The 22,442-nt window shown below is 39.7% G+C and overlaps 1 protein-coding gene across 3 annotated transcripts in view; it reads left to right on the forward strand.

Moving 5' to 3' along the window:
* The window catches only part of SRBD1 (S1 RNA binding domain 1), a 216,416-nt gene that overhangs the window by 191,481 nt on the left and 2,493 nt on the right, over positions 1 to 22,442 (forward strand). For all 3 annotated transcript variants that reach the window (XM_025204932.1, XM_006014738.3, XM_006014737.3), the window contains 3 exons: positions 1,056 to 1,232; positions 2,318 to 2,479; positions 18,959 to 19,143. In XM_025204932.1, coding sequence (XP_025060717.1) covers positions 1,056 to 1,232; positions 2,318 to 2,479; positions 18,959 to 19,143 — 524 coding nt within the window. The remainder of the gene's footprint in view (positions 1 to 1,055; positions 1,233 to 2,317; positions 2,480 to 18,958; positions 19,144 to 22,442) is intronic.

Below are 22,442 nucleotides of genomic sequence, written 5' to 3' on the forward strand. Positions count from 1 at the left end.
CTAAATTGAATTGACTAGGATTTTCACAGTTCCAAACAATTTCACTCAGTTGCAGTTGCTGTGGATAAAATTTATCTGGGCAGGTGGTGAGTTAAGGGGTGCTGCTTGCTGCTGCTACTGTTGCTGTTGCTGATGAAGATGATAATATGTTTTTCTCAGACCTAAATTTTAAGTAACAGTGTGTCCCAGGAGTAGGCAACCTCTGGCACATGTGCCAGTGCGTGACATACAAAGGCATTTTACTTGGCATGTGCGCCTCTGGGCAGACAGCAGGAAAGAGGCAGGGGCTTTGTGCCACAACAAGGATCAGGCCCCTCACAGCTCTCCCACCATCCGCCCCTGGCATGCCAACTTCTTACAAGTCAAGGTTGCACGTGTTTTTGCCACTGCACGCAAAAATGTTGCTGACCCCCAGTGTATCCAGTCCAGATGACTGTCAGCATTGCTCATCCTTTATGTTGTCTGATATGTTAAATACACTCATTACCTCTTTGCAAGCATTAGAGATTAGATATCTTTTCTGACCTGCAAAGAACAATTGAAATTTTGTAAGCTGTGTAGTTCAGTCATCTACTTTTCAATATTTAGAGAAATTTCCATCCTTAGATGCTAATATCTTTATTTGTGCATTGTTATATTTTAGGTTCTCCCTTTAGTTTTGAATTGTACTGCTTCAGTTTCTCTGGGTATTCTACCTAGTTTCAGATCAAACTATTTTGCCAGACAATTTTTTAGAACTATGGTCAGTGTCACTTCATGAACATCGTTCTCATATTCTGTGCTTAGAACCTGGATTTAGAGTTGGTCCTGATCCTGTAAAAGAGACCCTACAGGGACCTGTTGATGTCTGTGGATCCTTTTACAAAATGAAGAAAAGGTGTCCTCTTTCCAGAATTTTGGCTTTTGGCATAACAGCATATTTATAAAATGTTTATTCATATTATATTAGAGTTTTCTGTACAGCATTTCTGCAACTCTTTGCATTATTTCAATACATAGTTTTACTCATCTTTATCTAATTGTCACAAATATATTTTGAAAACTTTATTTCTTAGACATATTGCAGGACTGAATGCTAATAGGGCTAAGAATATAATTGAATGGCGAGAGAAGAATGGACCATTTATAAATCGGGAGCAGCTAAAGGAAGTTAAAGGACTGGGTCCAAAAACCTTTCAACAGTGTGCTGGCTTCATCAGGTTTAACCAAGAGTACATAAAAGCCTTTTGCAGGTAATTATTAAAGTGTGAAATATTTTGGAAAAATAATATAGCAATGGGGTATGGTTATTCCTTTCCCACTGTGTTTGGTGCCTGTGTTGAGATGAGGGGAATCCTTTAGCTCTCGTGACCTATGTAAGAAGACATGGGATAATCTTACCTAAAGCAGGGGATGGGACTAGATGACCTCTGCAGGACCTTTTCCCCCCTAATTTTCTATTATTCTAAGCCCATTCCTTCTCAAGCCAGCAAGTGAGGTGAGCTGTCTTATTGAATTAGTATGATTTGTTGATTAGGGCTAGGGGCATGTGAAACGGGCCCTATTTGATTTGGATTCGGCCCGAATCGGGGACTGTACTTCAATTTGTTGATTCGGATCACTGTCCCTGATTCAATTCAGCCGAATCCAAATCTGAAGATTTGGAGAATCAGTGATTCGGCCATAGACACAGCTTTAAACATTTTTTCTACATGCCGTCGATTCGGAGGGTTTCAATTCAATTCAGAGAAATTAAGGGGTCTCCTGATTTGATTCAGATTCGGAGATTTGGCCACTGAATTGGGCCAAATCTCCACTGAACCAAATCAGCGACTGAATCTTTGCACAGCCCTAATTAGGGCCTAGAGTCAGGACCCCCTTGTTTTGTCCGTGACTCACTGAGTGACTTTGGGTATACCATCATAGAAGATTCACGTTGGAAGGGACCTTGAGGGTTCCTGAGTCTACCCCCTCCATATATACAGGATGCATATTCTTAAATCAGCCTAGGCAATTAGTTATCTGACTTCTTGAAAGCCTCCAATGAAGGAGATGCCACTAATGGTTTGGGCAGATTGTTCCATTGTCCCATGGTTCTGATAATAGGTAAATTTCTTTAACCTCTCAGTGCCTCAGCTTCTGCATCTGTAAAGATATTAATGCCCTAAAGGCATGTGTTTAATGCATAATTCATTGTTTGTGAATTATTTTAATATACTGGATGTTAGGTACTCTAGTCATGTGTAGTAATAGTGGGTAATCAGGGAATGCATAATCTTATGGTAATGGGTGTTGTTCTACTATGAACTATATGTTTCTCTTTGACTTTTTTTTACAGCAGTCAGCAAAAAGAGCTTATAGCAAAAGGCCATGCAGGTGTTCAAATCACAAATGCGAAACAAGGCAAGAAGAGAAGCAAACCAACAACAAATGTGATGCTACAGCCAAATCCTTTGGACCAAACTTGTATCCATCCAGAATCATACAACATTGCAATGAGGTAAGGAACTGAGAGAATTTCTGAATGCTTCACAAAGTTAGTCTTGAAAATGTAAGTAGTGATTTGTTTTTGTTTTGGGTTGTTGTTGGGTTTTTTGTGGGGGTGGGGTTTGAAACTACTTCTACAACTTCTGGAGGCTGGAAGTATGCATGTATGTGTATGAGAAGGGGAGAGAGAGAAAGAAAACCTGATGATCTTTCTCACACTTCTGCAAAAGAGAGGTTCACTTCAGAAGTTCTCAAGTAAATAAAGTATTTGGAATATATCGTTGCCTATCCTTATATATGGTTCCCTATTTTAGGGTTTTCTGTTATATTTTCAGAAAGTTTAAATATTTTACTTTCACAGTTTTATTTCAACGAGGAAGATAAGTATTGTAAAGTTTGCATGGACCATACTCTATACTTCCAAATTTAAGGCCCCAGGCAGATGTTACACTTAAGATGCAATTAATTAGTTAGTCATGTCCTAAAGTGTAAACTAGCCACATGTTCAGGGGATTAATGATGAAATAAAACAGAAAACCAGCCACAAAGTTATGCAAAATATCTAATTTGCCACAAACCATGTGTAATAACTTTGTGGGTGATTTCCATCTTACCTTGTGGCAGGGTGGACTATACTGGGTTTTCCAACAGGCTCTGATGTGGTCCCTACCAGCCAACTATCAGCTGCTCGTCAGGCCTGCACTGGCCAACCCTTTCCTGTTTCGATCCTGGTGACAACCAACTGGTCAGGGCTCAAGCCCTGGGGTGGTCCTGATTAGCTGATGAACTGATCGTCAACAGGACTGGGGCCACCCCGGGATCACAGTCTCCAGGATTGGGGCCACCTTAGGATCACGGTCCCCCTGCACTGACAAATATGGCATGATTGGACTCTGATCTGAGATTCCAAAATTGTTCCTTCTGTCTTGCGTGTGTAGCATGGCAAGAGAGTAATTGTTAGGAACACAGATCAGATCCCATTGCACCTTCAAAGGAATGCCAGTCAGGGGCCTAAAGGATCATGTGCCCTAATACTGTAGCTTTAGTATTTTGTATATTAAAATCCCAGTATGTTTCTTCTCATTCCTCTCACTTATTCCTCCTGCAGTGACTCCCTTTCAACACCTTGCTATAACTCTGAGCCCCTTTCTTCTGTTTCCTCCCCTTCTGTTTTATTTCTTTTCCCCATTACATGTAAATTTCCCTTGCCATGTCACTTTTTATTGTTAGGAGTAAGTAGAGAATTCTTTTTCTGCAAATATGCATAAGTTAAACTGCTTGTTTCTACAGCTGGATTTAGTACAGGCGCCTGGCAAATGCCCTTGGATGTTTCCAACTCTGCCCAGCTTTGCCTGGCATTCAGTTATTTTCGGCAGAATTTGTAGCACCTTAGATCTGCAAACACATAGAAGGGGCAGCAGTGAATGTTTTTTGTGCACCTGTGGTTTGTTAGCAAGGAGTTCTTTCTCAGAGAAGCTGTTCAAAATGTTTTTAAAATGCTGTAATACCTAGTTTCAGGTAGTTGTAACCTATTGGGCAAAGCAGACAAACCAAGTAAGTATCTAGATAATATTGCTGATTGTTATTACTTCCATTTGGTTTTTGAATAAAGAGGTCACGGAAATGTGGCTTTCTTTTATTCTTAAAAGCAGTAGAGTTTAAACATATGCTTGGTACTAAATGTTGCTGTTAGCAAATTAACTTAGTTATGTTATTTTGTCAGCTAGTTTTACCAAGCCTAACCATTAGTGATTTCTTTTCTAAATAAAACACTTTTTTTTTGTTGATAAAAATAGTGCAACAAAGTATGTTGTTGCATGTATATATAAATGTGCGTGTCTTTATGCTTAAGCATTTAATATTACGTTCTGATTTTTGCCAGGTGATAATTAAGATGTCTATAAGTTCCCAAGTATATGAATACTGTGGCAGTTTTAGTATGTGACCTTTGGCTGAGAGGAAAATATTTTTTTCATGTAGGTCACCAGAAAGTAATTAGGAGCCCATGTGTTCCTCTCTCTTCGGGGGCAAAACAGCTGGTAAATGCTAGCTTAAGATGTGATCTTCTCTATCATCACCCTATGGTTGAAATTGGACTCTACCTCTCCTTTTGAGAAAACATTATCTCCTACCATAAACTAATGCTTATTTATTTTTTCAAGTGATTTGTGGTGAACAGGTTCTTTTCTTAATCTGTCCTGGAGTTAATTTCAGTCATAGTTAAATGTTTTAGGGTTCCTGTGAGCTCTTTGCAGTCACCATATTGAGAAGACCAAGTTTTTGCTTCCCTTGAGTTAGTAAGTTTGATGTTTATATTCAGTGAGTAAATAAAAATGTTTAAAGCTCAAGCGTTTAGACTACTGGTTTATGCTCCATACTTAAAAGGAGCATCGTTAACTTGTTGAATAGCTACTTTACATTGCTGTCATACCTTTTACAAGAGGCCTGCACACTGTTGCACAATACAAAGCCTGTTGAGCACACAAGCGGTCTTGCATTTCTTCATTTTCTCTTCCTGTGCCTTTAAGAGACTCCCTGCATCCTCCTACCCCCTTTCCCTTACACAATCTGTCAGTATTCCTCCATGCCAGGTTCACTGTATGCCTTCCTTTCGTCTCCATTTTCCTAAGTGTTCCCTCCGCTCCTCCATACAAAAAGCTTCATGTGAACCCTGTGCTCCCATATTAGTGCATCTTTGTCCTGGTCCTCAACAGAGAAGATGTGTTTAAACCTCAATTTCCCTCACCACTTCCCATTCTTTTCTTTGTCAGGGTATTAACATCTTTAACTGTACTGGGGAAAATGATTAGACCTGAGACTGGGGGATATTGTTATACCGGAATTTGCTAATGGGTACCAAAAATTAGTCTTTGATCTACAAATAATTGTAGAGGTGGCTGAAACTGCTGCCTCTGGAAAACCAGATGCCAGGGGATCCATATGCCTCCCATTTTCCTCTTTCAGTTGTTCCCACTTAGGTTCTGGCCAATAATGCCCAGCACATTGTCTGACATTTTGTAATTGATAAGAGTTTATGTTCCAAAAATGTTATATTACAGACAGATTAGAGAAATGCCCATCAAGTTGAGCAAATCTTGCTTTGCTTAATCAATAAGAAAATTCCAGTGTTCTTTGGAAATATTTAAGTGTTACATGTTAAGAAAAATAAAAGTTTTAAAACGTAATACTGTACATTACTAAAATTCTGATTTACTATTCAACATTACTGTTGATGTTCAATTTTGCCTTCCATTTGGTTTGGACAACAAAAAGGGACTGGTCATATTTGCTTTTTTTATAATCCAGCTCACTTTCCAGTTTTCATATACTAGGAATAAAATTCAGTTCCACATCACTTATTTAGAGAGACCGAGAGAGAGAGAAAGGATTGCCTCACCAAAGATAGAAATTCAGTCAATTACTGATGAAACAGAATGGCATTATGTAATATCGTCACACAAAAAAGCAACACAGAAAATGAAAAATATAGCCCTTATTCTTATGTTCTGTGATTTAAGGTCCTTTATGCTGCTGTAGCAGCAAAAGTTGCCTTTAAGATGGGTGTAGAGTACTGTGTAGGAAACTTAGTATAAATGAGAATCTGGGCTGCCATATCCAATTTAAATTCCAGAGGGAATTTTAGTAGACAGGATACAATTGCCTGATTTGGAATTTGGCCAGGAACTGAGGGTTAGCACCTCTTATAAAAAGTGTCATGGAATCTTTAATGAGCATAAGTTTTAGGCCGTTTCACTCAGTTGGTTAGAGCATGGTGCTAATAACAATATCAAGGTCACAGGTTCGATCACTGTTTCAACTGGATGATCTCTTTAAGTCCTTTCCAGCCTTACTTCTGTATGAAACAATCAGAAGATAGTATTTCAGTCTGAGTTACTAGATTATCAGTGATTTAGAGGGAAGACTGCCACCTGCTGAATCACCAGCACCATTTCATGCAGCCTGGAAGAGATCCCTTATCTATGTGTTTAACCTTTTTAGCTTTTGCAGGTTTTGAAGTCATCCAGAAGGTTGATATGGATACAAACCATGCTATATTTTATATTTACATAGTCTTTGTCTACTGCAGCAAGTAATTTTTTTAGAAGAATCATTATCTGTCCATTATATTACTGAGCATTTTGGCTTCTCAAAGTGAAACTTTGGTGGAAATATTTACAAGCAAGTTAATGTATTGTTCCCCTTGGTTTCCTATTTGGTTTGTGACCGACTTTTAATGGTAAGTTGACCTAGAACGAGGCAGCACCTTTGATAGTCAGTAGCTGGATGTCACATATTACAGTAAGTGGCATTTCCAAAGGTTTCACTCTGTTTACCAGCACTGTTTGCTACAGGTAGCTGTATGGATTTGAGAGAAAAAATTAGTTATGTTCTGCAGTAAACTGATCAAGACCAAGAAATGTAATGCTGGATTTAACACATCATTCACCTAAAGAAAGAGTGTAAAGTGAATTTCCTGCTTTCACACAGTTAACACCACTATTTGATGTTGGTTAGAAACTTCCTTTTTTCTTCATCGGAATTTCAAGGGATTATAAATAAAATTGTCCTTAAAAAGTACATAAACTGTGAAATTGAGCAGAATTCATGACAAAGCTTTTCCAGACTTCTAATATGTTGTTAAATGGCAGGTTAAAAATAAAATTATGCCAGTACTTCATACTTTAAGACTGGATAAGAACGCAGGCTTGATCCAAAGCCCATATGTTAATAGAGATATTTTTACTGGGTTAGGTGGGTATTGGTAACATTTAAGGGCATAAATCCTTGTTGCTGAACGTGTGTTCATGGGAAACCGATGGAGAGAGAATGGGCCAGATCTGCTTTCATTCGTTGTTTCATTCTGAAAACTGAAATTAATTTCAGAGTAACCATTTTCTCCAGTAGCATTACGTAAGGACTTTGTTTATGCAAATGGTATCAGTCTTGCCTTTTGTATAATAGATTTCAAGACAAATGGGTGTGGTCCAATGCATTAGAATCATTATTAGTAGGAGTATTTATTACAGAATTACTCAAAATGTGCTGTGCACTGCTTGTATAAATGTGCTCTGGGCAGGTTTTGTCCCTTCTTGCATGAGAGAATGTCCTTTATTAAAATTCTATTAGATTAAAAGTTTTCATGTGAAATAAAGTTTATTTTTAAAGAAAGCAACCCAGTAATCTGTATCCACCATTTCTATCCAAAGGACTTAAAGGCACCAGTCCACATTACAGATTTATGACATGCAAAATTATCAGTTTTTAAAACAATGTTTTTGAGGGGTAGAAGTCCGTCAAAGTTTGAAACTGCTAATTTTATTTCTTTTTTTCTAAACTCTGTTAGCAGTTTAAAAAAATGGTTTAAAAAATTGGTCCCAAGTGGGACTCTGATTGCCAAGCTTCAGGCTGGAGCCAATTTTTACGGCCAAATTATAAACCCCCTGAAAAATAGGGGGTTTTATAATGGAAATGGTGATGTAATCTTGACTGTCACAGCACAAATGCTGCTGGTATAATTGATTTATGGCATTTAGTCATTTTAACTCAAAATCTGTACAATTCCTACAAAATAATTGGAAAACATTTTACTGACGATTTAATATGCTGTGCAGATGATCAAAACATTTTCTGTTCCGGATTTCCACACTGTGCAATCCTGACTTTATGATGCATTCTGATCAAGTATAGGAACATGTTAAAATATTCTGCATCCAAAAAAGGCCTGCTAAATCTTAAAAGCCAAAGGAATTTCTCCATAAGCACTTTGTAGGGAGCATGTTTTCCTGCAAAGTTGGGACAGTTCTAAGTTTCTGAAAAGTCTATATGTGAAAACCAGCTTATAGTGGCATATCCACCTCTATACAATTAATACAGCATGTAGAAGGTATCCAGTTTCTGAGTATATATTGTAAAAGAGCTGCTAGGAAAACCAAGGAAACATTTAGGAAATCCTCAGAAGTTAGAACCAGGTTACAGTCAGATGCTCATAAACTAAGAGTTTAGTAGGAAAGGACAGCATTTCTCTTTGTTGTATCAGTTGGGTTGGTGCAGTTGGCTTAGTATCACTAAATCAAAATATTCAGCAAAAAATAAATCCCGCAGAAATATTAATAAAGGATGACAACTAGCATGCATATACGATGCACGTGAATTGCAGCATCTGGCATGCAGGTTATATTTCAGTGAGTCTGACATTTTAGGAATCTTGTGCCACTGTTTATAAAAGGGATTTAAAGATGTGGTTCAGCATTATGCAGGTCTGAATCTCCTGCAAATTACACAGTTGCAAGACCTTATTTTATACAAGGTGATGCTACTTACTGTGGTTGGCAACACAGAGAGGCATTTTTGATCCACTTACAAGAGTGCATCTTAAACTGGAGATACAAGCCACAGCTATACTTTGTGTATTTGTCATATGTTTTGTTCTCAGCATTTGGGTTTTGATTCAACCAAGCGCTTAAGTACAGGCTTAAATCTCATTGAAATCAGGTGTTCAGAAGTTAAAATGTGTTGTAATCTAGTCTCATCTCAGTGGTGTTTTAGATTGTCAGAATTTTAGAATATCTCTGACAGTGGCTGTTAGAAGAACAGAATCAGCAGCTGATGGGCAATATCCCAGCTGTTCTGTTGAGGCATTGTAACAGGTAACTCAATGTTATGCCCTAAAGAGCCAGCTCTGAAGACAGGAGTTGTAAGTTATAATTCCCTGGGAAATGGTGAAGGAGAACTCTGCTGTTTTGGGAGAGAGCTAGTGTTCACTTATGCCATTCAAGACTTGCATATGTATTGTATGTATGTATTGTACCTTCAGTTATCAGCATTCATCCTTGGGATACCCATTCCATTCTTAAGAAACCCAAACGGTTGCTTAGAGTTTCAGGGAAGGAGTCAAAATTCACTTATTTGGTACCTTGTTGTCCCAGGATATATCACTATTCAGGAAAGAGCTTCCATTTTTAGTAGAACTTTCTGCTAGAATTTCTATTTCATTTTGCATATTCAAAATGAGTTGGCCAGTCTTGTAGCTTCCATGCCTTATTGTAACAGTACTTCTCACATGTTTAGTTTGCTGTGGAAGTACCTCTCTGTCTACTTAAGCAAAAATCTTTGATGAGTATTGCAACTCTACCAGTTTCTACAGGAAAAAAATTGTCTTTTTATTTTTTCAGTATGAGTCTTTGGGTTAAGTAGTGTAATAAGTACCCTGTGCTGCAGATCTTTCAGAGCAGTCAGTCTGTTATGTTTTAGAACTTAAAAATGAACTTACATGCCAACACAGTGTTTACATCAATGTGCTTGAGTACCGCTGATATCAACAGGCATACTCTAGACTAGAGTAAGGCTGCCCAGCTTCTAAGTAGCCATGGGCTGGGGGCCACACCAGGGTGAACCAGGTGCCCCCCAGGCCACACATTGTGTGGATACACTCCCCCACTGCACTGCATAACTGTATATGCTCCCTCTTCCCCACACTTGCACTGTGTGCCTGCCTCACCCTGTTCTCTGGAGTGGGGGGCAGGCAGGAGAAGCCAGAGGAGGGAGAGGAGAGAGCCTGAGGTTGCTGCAGGGAGTGGCAGCTGGGCAGGAGTCTAGGGGCTGCAACTTAAGCCCTGCATGCGGCCTACAGGCCGGCAGTTGGATAACCCTGATCTAGAGCCAATGCTTTCAAATACATAGGAGCTTGAATGCTAGGAATTCCTTGTTTAGGCACCTAAATAAGTGTCTTGATTTTTCAGACAAGGTTCCTTGGGTGAATTTGATATCTTTTATTAGGCCAACCCAAATGGTTGGAGAATAGTTATTAAGCAAGCTTTCAGGTTCAAAACCCCTTGATTTTTCAGAAGTACTCAGCTCCCAGCAGGGACCCAAATGATAGCAGGTCAGTAAAATGCTTGCCCACTTACACTATTAAACACAATGGGAAATACTGGATGTTTTGCAGTTCAGTGGGAGGAAAGAAAAGTCTTTAATTTAGGTGCCTAAAACTTCATTTAGTTGCCCCATATTAAAGAACTTTTTTTAAATGTTGACCTCAATGAATGAAAGGTCAGACCTTAAACATTAAGGGACCTTAAACATTAAGAACATTTGGTGAAGCAATTTAAAATGTCTGCTTTTGGTAAGAGTGATTTTGTGTGTGTGTACATACACATAGATAGATATATCTATATATATCACGTGTGTGTGTGTGTATTACATGTTTGGGGGGGTTGGGGCTACTTTGTCACTCAGTGGTTGTATTATCTTTATTATTGCAATATCATAACTGGAGGCGGTTAAAAAAGATTTTTAAATTTTGAAAAATATCAGTTATCTCTAAAAATGGATAAAAAAGAAAATTTTGAAGAAAAAAATTGATTTTTTTGTGAAAATATTTTCTATAGCTCTAGTAGCTTTTAAAATAACTAATTACAGCTAATTAAATACATGACTGAATTATTCTGACTTTTAATATCATGATTTATGTAACTGATTCTCAAAAAATACATATACAAAGCAATGTTTTACTTCCTATATGTAGTCTAGTCATATAGTTAACTTTATATTTATCTGGTTATATGCTAAAGCAGAAATGTATAGTACCCACAAAATAAACACAGTGTAATAAGTCCTTGTATTTGTTTTTTTTAATCCTATAAAGTAACTCTGAACTATAATGATAATGTAATAAAGTATATAACTGAGAGAGAATTCTACATATGTGTTACAATTTGTTAAATATTCATACCTGACTGTTTATTAAATAGACTAAGATACATAAAAATTAGTTCTGGATCCAGCTACCAAGTAGTTTAGATTAGTACACAAACATAATATGACATTTACATAATACAAGATAGTAGTTGAAAATTACTTGAAATTAATCTTATGAGTGAAAGCAGCACTAAAATAGTTTCCAAGTTGCTTTATAAAAGTTTTTTACTTCAGTATATTCCTCAATATATTATTAGATATTTAAATCTGTTTGCCCACAAAATTTAACTGTTTTTGGTACTGCACATTTCATCTAACAAAGCACATACTAATGCAAAGTTGTTTTGTTTTTAAAGTGATTATATTGCATTACCATTAATTCATGTGTGCACTGTGACAAGATGTAATGGTGTATCATGTTGCTTTAATGTAATGAACCTAGTACTCTCAGCTCTTAAGTCGTGTTGCTGGAAATGATTACATAAAACAAGAATGACTATGTCTAAAGCCCTTTCATAGCTTGAGAACTACTGTGTATTATAAAGAAGCTTCTATTTATTCAAAACCTTTTTTTTAAATGGATTGCATGTCTCCGTAGAAGTATCCGGTCCTTTTTGTGATGATCTTTGCATTCTGCTCAGAAATTTGCATTGTCTTTAAAAGCTGCAAGGTCTGTGCTATAATCTTGTGCAGATGTGTAAGTTAAGTGAACATGATGTGCTTATTTGTTACATTTATGCTAACTTTTCTTTCTCTGAGTAAGATGGATGAAATTATGTATTAAATAAAAACATCAGTGACTTAGCCTGTGACCATTCCATTTTATGTAGGTTCTGTAACATCCCAAAGGCTGCTCCAGAAATGAAAGCTTGCTATATAACTTTTTGTTTAGTCTGTGCTAAAACTCTTCCCTCTTCAAGCTTTACCTGAATTGGCATTCCTTCATATGAAAGGGTTTACATAAACTGAAAAAATCAATATCTGGCAAAAGGGAAGGAGGTAGCATATCTTACTTTTATGACTGACCAAAATTATGAAAAATTGTTTCCTCTTCAACATTTCAGTTTTTGTTTAACTCTTTTTATACTGCTTAGATTGTTATAGCAAGATGTTATTTTCTGTTAACCATTGTATTTAGCTACTAATTACAATTTGTTATTTTTCTCTGTATACACACAAGAAAATACTTACAAGCCAGATTCTCCATTATGGCTTGTGTAATTGCTTTCCTATATTTATGTAACTAGCACTGTCAATTAAAAAAAAAACTGTTAAAATTGTTGTTTCAAAGATGGTATTATCCAGATTAATTAACACAGCTAAAATCAAAATAAAGAAAGTAAGAGAGAAGTGCTGTTTATTTTCTAACCTTACCATATCCTTACTTTTTTGACCGTTTTTTCTAACCTTACAGTAACCCTAAGAAAGTTTTTTCTAAATAAGAAAGCATTTAACTTTGTTCTTAGCAATGACATTTAAAAATAGAGATGATCAATATAATGCATTACCACCAATCCGGAGCTTTGTGCTTTATATTGATTTTTGTTCTAAGTGCCCTCAAGGCGTACTGGTTTGAGTGAAAAATGATATATGAAATATGTAACCTGATTAAACAGTCTCTCTAAAAATGTATATCTAATTCCTCAGAAATATCTTTTGTGTAGAAATATTTTAGTGTACATTTTTTTCACCAAGACCTGAATGTGAGACTGTCTGAAATAGAAGGGTTTTTTTATTGGATTAATTAATGCTATGTTCATTTGCCGCTGTTGACAATTTATATACTACTACTGAGATTTTATTTCTGTCATAACTGCCTACATTAGGAGCTGTTAGTGAAAACAACTTATAAAAGATAAATACCTCTTAAAGATCCATTCAAGAAGGTACTTAGCAAAGCTGATACTTAGCGTTAAGAACACAAGTAGTGCCATTGAATGAGACTGTTCATCTGCTCAAAAAGTGGGCACTTTCCTGTGTTAGAACTGTATTGTTGTCTTTGACAATAACACAATTGAATTGGTCAGGTAACTCTGATAGGTATCTTAAGGCCTGATCCTACCATCCTTAGTCATATGAGTAATCCTGTTCATACAAATAATCCATTACAGTATCTTGAATCGGTTTCCATAAACAAAAATGACTTGTATGAATAACTGAAAAGATTAGGTTCTTGGATTGTGTCCTGTTTTTTGGTTTGCTGTTTTTCTTCCCTGAAATCCACATACAATACAGTGCATACTGATTACATTATCCACACAGTTGAAAGTTCTGTACATCATTTTTTGTGCCTCTGTGAGCGTTCCATGTGGTTGCATTTATTACCAGTGAAACACACCCTGTTACCGATTTACAACGTGAATGCACTTCTATGAAATTCTGATGGTGAAAAAAATGTTACTTGGAGGTACTCGAGATGAATTTCCATTTGTGGTAAAATAAAGCCAGGCGCATGAATGTCAGCAAGCTCGTTTATAGGCCTACTCAGTAAAGCATATATTATTTAGCATGGTGAGTCAGGAGGCTCACTGTTTGTAGGGATTGTCATGTTACATCTGCCATGTCAGTCAAAGCTCAGACAGCTGTTGCCTGTCACTAGTGTTCTGGTGTGGCATTGTCCATCTATCAACACTTACAGTCAGCAGCTCCTGCTTAGCTGTGCTCTGAAGAGCACGCTTCCCAGACCTACAGACATTTTCAGTACCATCCTTACAAATGCTTCAAAAATTATTTTCCTGTAGAGGGGGAAATTGTGCATGCCATTTGTTATTTGGATAGTCCTTTCTTGGCTTGTAGCCTGTAGATTAGGTGAATTTATTAGTCTACCACCAGTATTTATTTAAATTAATATGTTTTAAAATAAATGGGGTCACAGTAATAATGATATATTTAAATTTGTTTTGATATTTACATTTTTATTTGATATTTATATCTGACGAGCCAAAAAGTCTTTTAAAATAGTTAAGTAACAGCAAAACTTGAAATCTGTTCAATTAAGAAAAAAATGTAAGGCGTCTTCCAGACCAGTGCCTGCCCCTGAAACTTTTTGCCAGTTTTCTGTGGTTTTATTGTAATACGTTCATTGTTTTAAAAATACTTTCTATATCCTGACAGTGTGTAATAGACCCTCACTATAAAAGGGAAATACTTAAACTGCTGTCAGATGTAAAAGGAAAGCGAAAAGCAGAATTTTTTTTTATCTAATCTTTTTCATTTGCAGCAATCTTATGTGCTGAAGTCTTGTGACAAAAAACTGGACAGGAATGATTAATTTACACTACTTGCTTAATTAAGCCACTTTTGTGACGCAAGGAGCATTATTTTAACAGATAAAGTACCCCTTAACCAAAGATTGGTGAACTATGTGAGTTAACTATACATTTGTTCTCATTTTCTGAAAGGAAAAATAAGTTATTCCCATGATGAATATTAATTTATGATTTGTAACTCTATTCAGTAATTAGATCAAAACAAAAGCATGCCCCTCTTAAAACAAAAGCAAAAGGAATATGGTAAACTTTCTTTTTTAGTTGATAGTTGCACCACAGAGATACCATATATTTGGTTCCAAGGGAAGGGAGTCAGTAGTTTTTCTTAATGGCTGAAAACTGGGTACAAAGGTAGATACAGTACAGTGGGAAGAGAACATGAATTATGTTGTCAAAGAGACCCCTCAAGTAGAAGTAGCACAAAATTTCTTGCCAAATAAAATACTTACCTCGCTTTTGCCTTGAAGGCAGAGCACTGCATTTGGAACAGAATGGAGGTGTACGGCTTTAAGGCAATGCCGGAAGGCTTTCTATTTCTGAAAGCTTAGATGCTTACAACTCTCTGGTGTTCAGTAGATGTACCTGTTTGCTCTACTCCCCTTTATGACTTGCAGTATACTCTCACTTCTCTCACTAGTTTAGAGGTGGCACAAGGTATGGGGCACATGGGGAAGGGTATGGAGAGAACACTTCTCTGCAGTCATGCCTGACTGCTGTGCAGAACATATGCAAGGTAAATGGAAAGCATCTTGTGCTTTCCCATTTTGTTGACATGCAACTTCATAAAGGACAGACTGTCAATTTTGATAAAGTCATGTTGGTATACCATACTGTTCAGTGGAATAAGTCTCTTACTGAATATCCAGATTCAGAGGTGCAACAAGCTCATTCAGTACCAGGGTTTGTGGGAGGAGGGGGGTGCAGGTTACCACAATAGAGAGGGGTGGGAGGAGGTGAAAGGAAGGCAAGTCTCACCTACCAGGTTCTCTGCATACTCAAGGCAGCTATAGCCTGCTATATGGCACAGACTCCCTTGGGTGGGATGGGGTGGGAGGAGCACAGTTCCACTCTCTTCCCCACCCCCAATTACACTGCTGGGTGCAGGGCTGAACTGCCTGGTTCCTGTGGCTGGGCAATGCAGAGTGCTGCTGCTTTGTCAAAGATTCCCAGGGGGATTCTGGTGCCCCGTCATAGTTGGCACTTGGGGCTGGTGCCCCTTCTCCCCATCCTTTCCCCACTCCCAGTTACATCACTGTCCAAACTAGGTGGCGTATGTTGCATCTAGCTCTGAGAAAAGGACAGATTGCTCCATTTGAGAACTATTATGTAGCTCAGCCTATTGAGTGGTGCCTCCCTGTTCTCACAATATTAATTTAAAAACAACTCATTTTCCAGTTGATTGACATTTAGCTATTGTTGCTGCTAAAATAGATTTTGATGCATTTTAAGAAATAGGGTTGGTTTTATTGACATCCAAGCTATTCTGTCATGCAGAGTGTGCGTGTCATATTATGTAATTGATTGCCCAGCAGCTTTGGTAAGGGTGTATGCACTTTTATTATTGACTATAATTATTAATGTGACTAGAGTGCTGTCATGGATGGGTATAGCTTGTCCAGGAAGGAGAGGCCAGACAAAAAAGGAGGAGGAGTTGCCATATATATAACGGTGATGCACACATGTCCCAAGGTGCAGTATAAACTGGAATGTAGTCCTGTTGAAAGCATTTGGGTAAAAGTCAGGGAAGAGCTCGTGAGTGTCAGCTATAGGCCTATAAAGCAGGAGGAGATGAATGAGGCCTTCTTTAAACAACTGACACAAGCTTCCAAATCGTATGACTTGGTTCTCATGGGGACTTCAGTTATTAGGACAGCTGCTGGAAGGGAAACACGGCAGTGCACAACCAGCCCAGCAAATTCCTAGACTATGTGAGGGTAACTTTATTATACAGTTGGTAGGCAGGCCAGGTAGGGGGAAGTTCTTTTTGACCTACTGCTCAGAAACGGAGGACTCGGTTGAGAATGTGAAGGTGAAAGTTAACTTGGGTGACAGTGACCACAACATGATAGAGTTGAAGGACACTTGTACACATGACGGGGGTTTAGTCCCCTAAATTGAAACAGTGGGTTTTTAATTGCTAAAATTAAAAAAAAACAGCGTTTCAATTTAGGGGCTTCCATCGCCGTTATGCTGAGGGGCCTGATTTTTATTCCCCCCCCCCCCCCCCCCCCATGGGCCTGCTGGTGTCTTCCGCAGCCAGGGGGTGAGCTGCTGGGTGGCCAAGCAACCCGTAGCTGCAGGGGCCCTGGTCCTTCCCTCCATGGTGGCAGCACCCCCCGGCACTGCCTGGGTAGTCTACTAGCAGGCGGGTGCTGCCCAGAGGGTGCCGCCGCTATGGAAGGAAGGTCCAGGGCCCCCCACAGCTCAGGGCCCATTGGTAGCTTAGCCCCTGGCAGAAGGCAATCTAGTTATGGATACAGAGAAGGCTTAAGTATTTAAGGTCTTTTTTACTTCCATTTTCACAAATAGGGGCAGCCACCGGATGATGAGTGCAGTTGGGAGCAATGATAGGGAAGGAGACAAACAGCTTAGAGTTGTAGAAGAACATGTTAGGTACTACTTAGAGAAGCTAGATCAGGGGTGAGCAAAACACAGCAGAGGGGCTTTATCTGGCCCATGGTGGGTCCTTCAGTCCTGCCTGGCCCACGTGCTAGCCTGCACCGGCTCCAGACTGACCTGCCCACACTGAGCAGTGGCACCAACAATAGTGGCTGGGCAGAAGCTGCTGCTCAGTGTGGGGGAAAAGTGGCCCCTCCCCTTCGCTGCTGCCAGGCCCTTCTTGCTGCAACCGCCTTGAGCCCATGCCTGGGGGGAGTGAGGCAGAGGGGCCGCTTTTCCTCCACACTGAACAGCAGCTTCTCTCTGGCTGCTGCCACTGTGCAGCGTGGGTGGGCACATCTGGAGCAGATGCAGGGTGAGCCAGGTTCGGGGCTGTGCACACGGATTATCGCTGGTTTGCTCTGGCCAGGGTAAGTCTGGAGTGGGTGTGGGCTGGGCCAGAGTTGGAGCTGTGTGCTGTTGGCGGGGAGGAGCTGCAGGGCGCATGGGCTTCAGGCTGTTGTGGGCAGGAGGGGTGGGGTGCTGACCAACCCATGGTAGCTCCCAGAACTGCTTATGTGGCTGCTGGGCCCAAATAATTGCCTGCCCCTGACCTAGATGCTTTCAAGCTGGGCCCCAATAATTGCCTGCCCCTGACCTAGATGCTTTCAGGTTGGCAGGTCTGGATAGGATGTACCCTGGGGTACTGAAGGAATTGGCTGAAGTAGTTTTAGAGCCATTGGATATCCCCTTTGAGAACTCATGGAAATCAGGTTGGGCCTCAGATGATGCTAGAAAATACGAAACATACATCTTTAAGAAAGGGAAGGATGAATCTCTTGGAAACTACAGACCTTGATACTTGGAAAGCTCATGGAGCAGGTCCTCAAGGAATCTAAGCACCTAGAGAAGAATAAAATAATCAGGAGCAGCCAGTGGGGATTCACCACTGATTTCTTGATTTCCTCACATGGTAAAGGGACATGCTGTGTGGATGTGGAGAGAGCAGTGGATGCTGGTATATTTGACTTTAACAATGCTTTTGACACTGTTTCATTAAAAAAGCTAAGGAAATACAGACTGGCAAAAGTAAGTATGTACTGTAAGATGGATCCATAACAAGTTGGATCAATAATATACTCAACAAGCGGTCATCAATGGCTAGTTGGCAGAAGGTATCAGGTAGAGTTCTCTAGGGGTTTGCCCTGAGTTCCATTTGTTTTAATATCTTCATTAATGATTTGAATGCTGGGATCAAGTACACATTTAGTAAATTTGCAGAAAACACCCAGTTGAGTAGAGTTGCAGATGCTCTGGAGGGTAGGGTTAGGATCCAGAATGACCTGGATAATCTGGAGAAATGGTATGCAATCAATCAGATGAGGTTCAACAAAGACAAGTGCAAAATCCTGCACTTGGGATGTAGTAGTTGCATGCACAACTGCAGACTGGCATGACTGGCCAGGCTTCAGTACTAAAGAATCCAAACAGAAACAAGTAGGTACCTGGGAGGCAAAACTTACAAGGAAAAGCTAAAAGAACTAGGGTTATTTACTGTATAGAGCTTCTGATCTGAGCCTTTGTTTTCAGTCATTCTTAACCTTCTCCAGAAAGATACTTTTCAGGCTGAAACTACAAGTTTGGTCTTAGTCCAAAGGCAAATAGAAAAATGTGGAATGTTTGGTTATACGCTTAGGAAATACATTTTTTTAAAATGTATAAATGTAAAATGTAATGTTTAAAAAAACAATAAATAAAGCAATAAAATGGGGAGGGGGTTTGGAGAAGAGGGGGTTGTGCCTGTGCCTCATCAAAAATAAGTGAAACTTAACATTTGGCAAGCTTTCAGTCTTCACTGACAAATATTACAAATAACTCTATTGATTTTTATGGGGTTTCTCTATCTCTCTCTTTCTCTAACTTGCAAGGTTTTTAACATTCACTGGAGGAAATCCAAATGATATAGGAAAACCTGACATGCAACAAAAAGTAAATTCAGTAATTCAAAAGGAAGGAACAGAAGGAGCAGCAAAAATGCTAAACACAACAGTACATACACTTCAGTTGATCATTGATGGCCTGACTCAGCCCGAAGGCTTTGACATCCGAACAGGTAAGAACCGAATGCCCTACCTTTGAAGGCAGTTGGGTTGTAATCTGAAATTAGATAGCTTTAGATCCCATTTTTTTCAGACTGCACGCTTTCTTCTTCTAAGATTTCAATGAATTTAGTGGATGTGCAGGCCAACTAACTCCCTCCCTTCATCCTATCTGAGAACAGTACTATAACACAGTGTTAGTCAGATAGTATTTGCCTGCTCAGTGATTAAGGAGTGTGAATCCTGTCTTAAATCAGGGCCTTTGAGCCAAAGGAAGGTGGGCTGTGTGGCTCTTAACAAATGAGACCGTTTCAGTATGTTGACTCTGCACTGATTAAATATACTGTTGGCTTTTCATTATCGGAGAATAATGAGACCAAACTTAAACAGTAGTAATAAAGATATATGGAGTAGTAATGTAACATACTGATTTATTGTCACATAGTGCCTTGAGAAAAGTTTAATTATAGTGCATGGTTCATGTCCCACTGCTGGTCAGATCTTTGCAGCAGTGTAGAGCAGGTTTGGGGATGAGAATAATGAGAAAGGTGGAGGAGAGTAATATATCTTTTGATTAATGAACCTTACAGTTAAATGAACTCGATTCTCATACAATTGCAAGAGATAACGCTAAGTCTAAAAAACGCACTTGTGATAAATTGTAGACTGGTGCTAAAAGAAAAATACACTTCAGTAGTATAGGTTGTAACTGTGTTGGTCTAAAGACCTTGTCAGCCTATACACTTCACTAAGCGTTCATTACCTAATTACAGCTTTATGAATATATCCCACACTTGATCATGAACACACATTTCTAATGTTATAGTACTTTATGATGGAGCAATCGTGTCAGTTTTACAGACAAATGGAATATCTAGCAACAGGCATACAATTTATTACTTAACAACAAAATATACAACAGTTCTTAATAGAGATATTTAGTATTTGATATACCTGCTGTGGCATCATAGTGAGAAATTTTTAGAACAACTATTAGTGTAGACAGGGCCTGTGCCTAGGCTGATTTATGTAGCAGTTGTATTCAGAAACTATTGATGAACACATTTGTTGCAGTTTTCTTATTATAAATAAGAACTGAGTTTGTTTTGAACTGACCTAACACAAACCAAAGCACTGATTGCTGTGGAGTCAATTGCCATTGTAGGAGAATGATCCAGTGTTGACAGTCACTATCCGTCACAGTAAGCATCCTCTCATTAGCTGTCTAGCTGTCATTCACTTCCTGTGCAACTTCCTTGGGGAAAATGGTGTTGATACTGCCTGTAAAGATGCACTGCAGTTCACTAGAGATGAATTACTGGGCCTATGCAGACAAAGCTGGTGTATGTGAAACAGAGTTGAGGAGTTCCTAAGTGGTTCTTCCAGTTTGTATTGAAATATGCCATTGTTGTGTGCTTAGTGTTCCTGAAGCAGCTTAATACAAAATGAAACGCTAAAAAATATTTAGAGGGAGACAGAAAAAACAATTTTAAAACCATCATCTGACTGGATACTCTCTTAAGGTCTGATCCAAAGCCATTCAGGCATTGAGCTCACTAGGTTTTGGCCGTAGGCCCTTCACTTGTATTTTATTTCTTAAAAGACAATATGGGGAACTGATTTTTTTAAATGAAAGTTTGAAACTCCTACTGCCAACTTAGCACAGGCATGTTCTTAATTTAATTTCACAGACTCAGTGCATGAGAGAAAAGAAAAGCACCTCTAAGGAAAGACTGTGCGTCAGGTATTAAGGGTGGCAAAAAGGAAAAGAGAATTTGGTAAATGATCAGCAAGTGAGAAGAAAATAATGAGAGATGTTAAGTCCTGCCCATTCCCATTATTTTACTATGGGAACTTGAATATATCAACACTGTGTATAAAATTATATTTCATTCATGTCAGTGGCAATGAAGAGTGACTTCTCTGATGGGAGAGATCCGAAGGCTCACAGAAACCTGGTGGGACCCTACCTATGATTGGGCGGTGGGCATTCAGGGGTACACCCTATATAGAAGAGACAGGACAGAAAAGAAAGGTGGGGGGGGGGTTACTCTCTATGTCAAAGAGCACCTCACATCATCAGGGATTAGCTTCAGGTTAGAGGAGGGTCGGACAGAGACACTATGGGTCAAACTACAAGGGGGGCGTGGCGAAAGGGACCTTACGGTGGGTGTCTACTACAGACCACCCAACCAGGGGGAAGAGCTGGACCAGGACTTCTCCAGTCAGTTTATGGAGGCGGTTAGGTCAAGGGATGTTATTGTCATGGGTGACCTAAGCTACTGAGACATTTGCTGGGAGGAGCAGACAGCCAGGTCTGACCGCTCACTTAGGTTTCTGGCTATATTACAGGACCTTCACCTTATCCAGGAAGTGCACAGCCCCACTATGCACGCCCCCCAAGGCGTTAGCCTTGCTGGACCTGGTCCTGGCCACGAGGGATGAACTGGTGAGGGGACTGCAGGTCCTTGACCACCTGGGCAATAGCAATCATCACCTGCTGGATTTCACTATCCAATGCAGGGCATCTAGGGCTCACACCAAGGCTAAAGCCCTTACTTCAGAAGGGCCGACTTCAATGATCTTAGGAGACTAGTGGGGGAGGCACTGAGGGCCCAGAAGGTAGAGGAGATATGGGAGTCCACGAGGGATGGTCGTACCTTAAAGGGGCAATCCTCCAGGCCCAAAGGATAACAGTCCCTGAGAGAAGCAAAGTGGGTAAGAGTGCTCAGAAACCCCCTTGGCTCAGCAAGGGCATTCAGCAATGCCTGAGGACTAAAAGGGGGGTGTACAACCCATGGAAGGGAGGAACTATCACCAAGGAGGAGTACTCCTCTGCCCAGGAGTGTAGGAGGGCTATTAGGAAGGCCAAGGCAGAGATGGAACTCAGGCTAGCGTCCAGGATTAAGGACAACAAAAAGTCCTTTTTCAAGTACAATGGGAGCAAGAAGAGGACATCAGGCAATATAGGGCCCCTGCAAGATGCAAACAGTAATCTTGTGGCTATGCCAGACAAGAAAGCTGATATTTTTAACAGTTTCTTTGCCTCTGTTTTCTTGAACAAGGACCGGGACATCCCCAGAGGTAGGGATAATCTTGGGGATAGCTCTATCAGGCCTTCAGTCAGTGCAGATGTAGTTAGGGATCTTCTGGAAGGGCCAGACATTTTTAAATCTGCAGGTCCAGATGCCCTCCACCCAAGGGTGTTGACGGAGCTGGCAGGGGTCATCGCGAAGCCCTTGGCCGGGCTGTGTGAGCATTTGTGGTCATCTGGCCAGGTGCTGGGGGATTGGAAACTGGCTAATGTGGTCCC

The sequence above is a fragment of the Alligator sinensis genome, unplaced genomic scaffold (genome assembly GCF_000455745.1).
Source record: "Alligator sinensis unplaced genomic scaffold, ASM45574v1 scaffold131_1, whole genome shotgun sequence".
In the NCBI taxonomy this organism is placed as follows: Eukaryota; Metazoa; Chordata; order Crocodylia; family Alligatoridae; genus Alligator; species Alligator sinensis.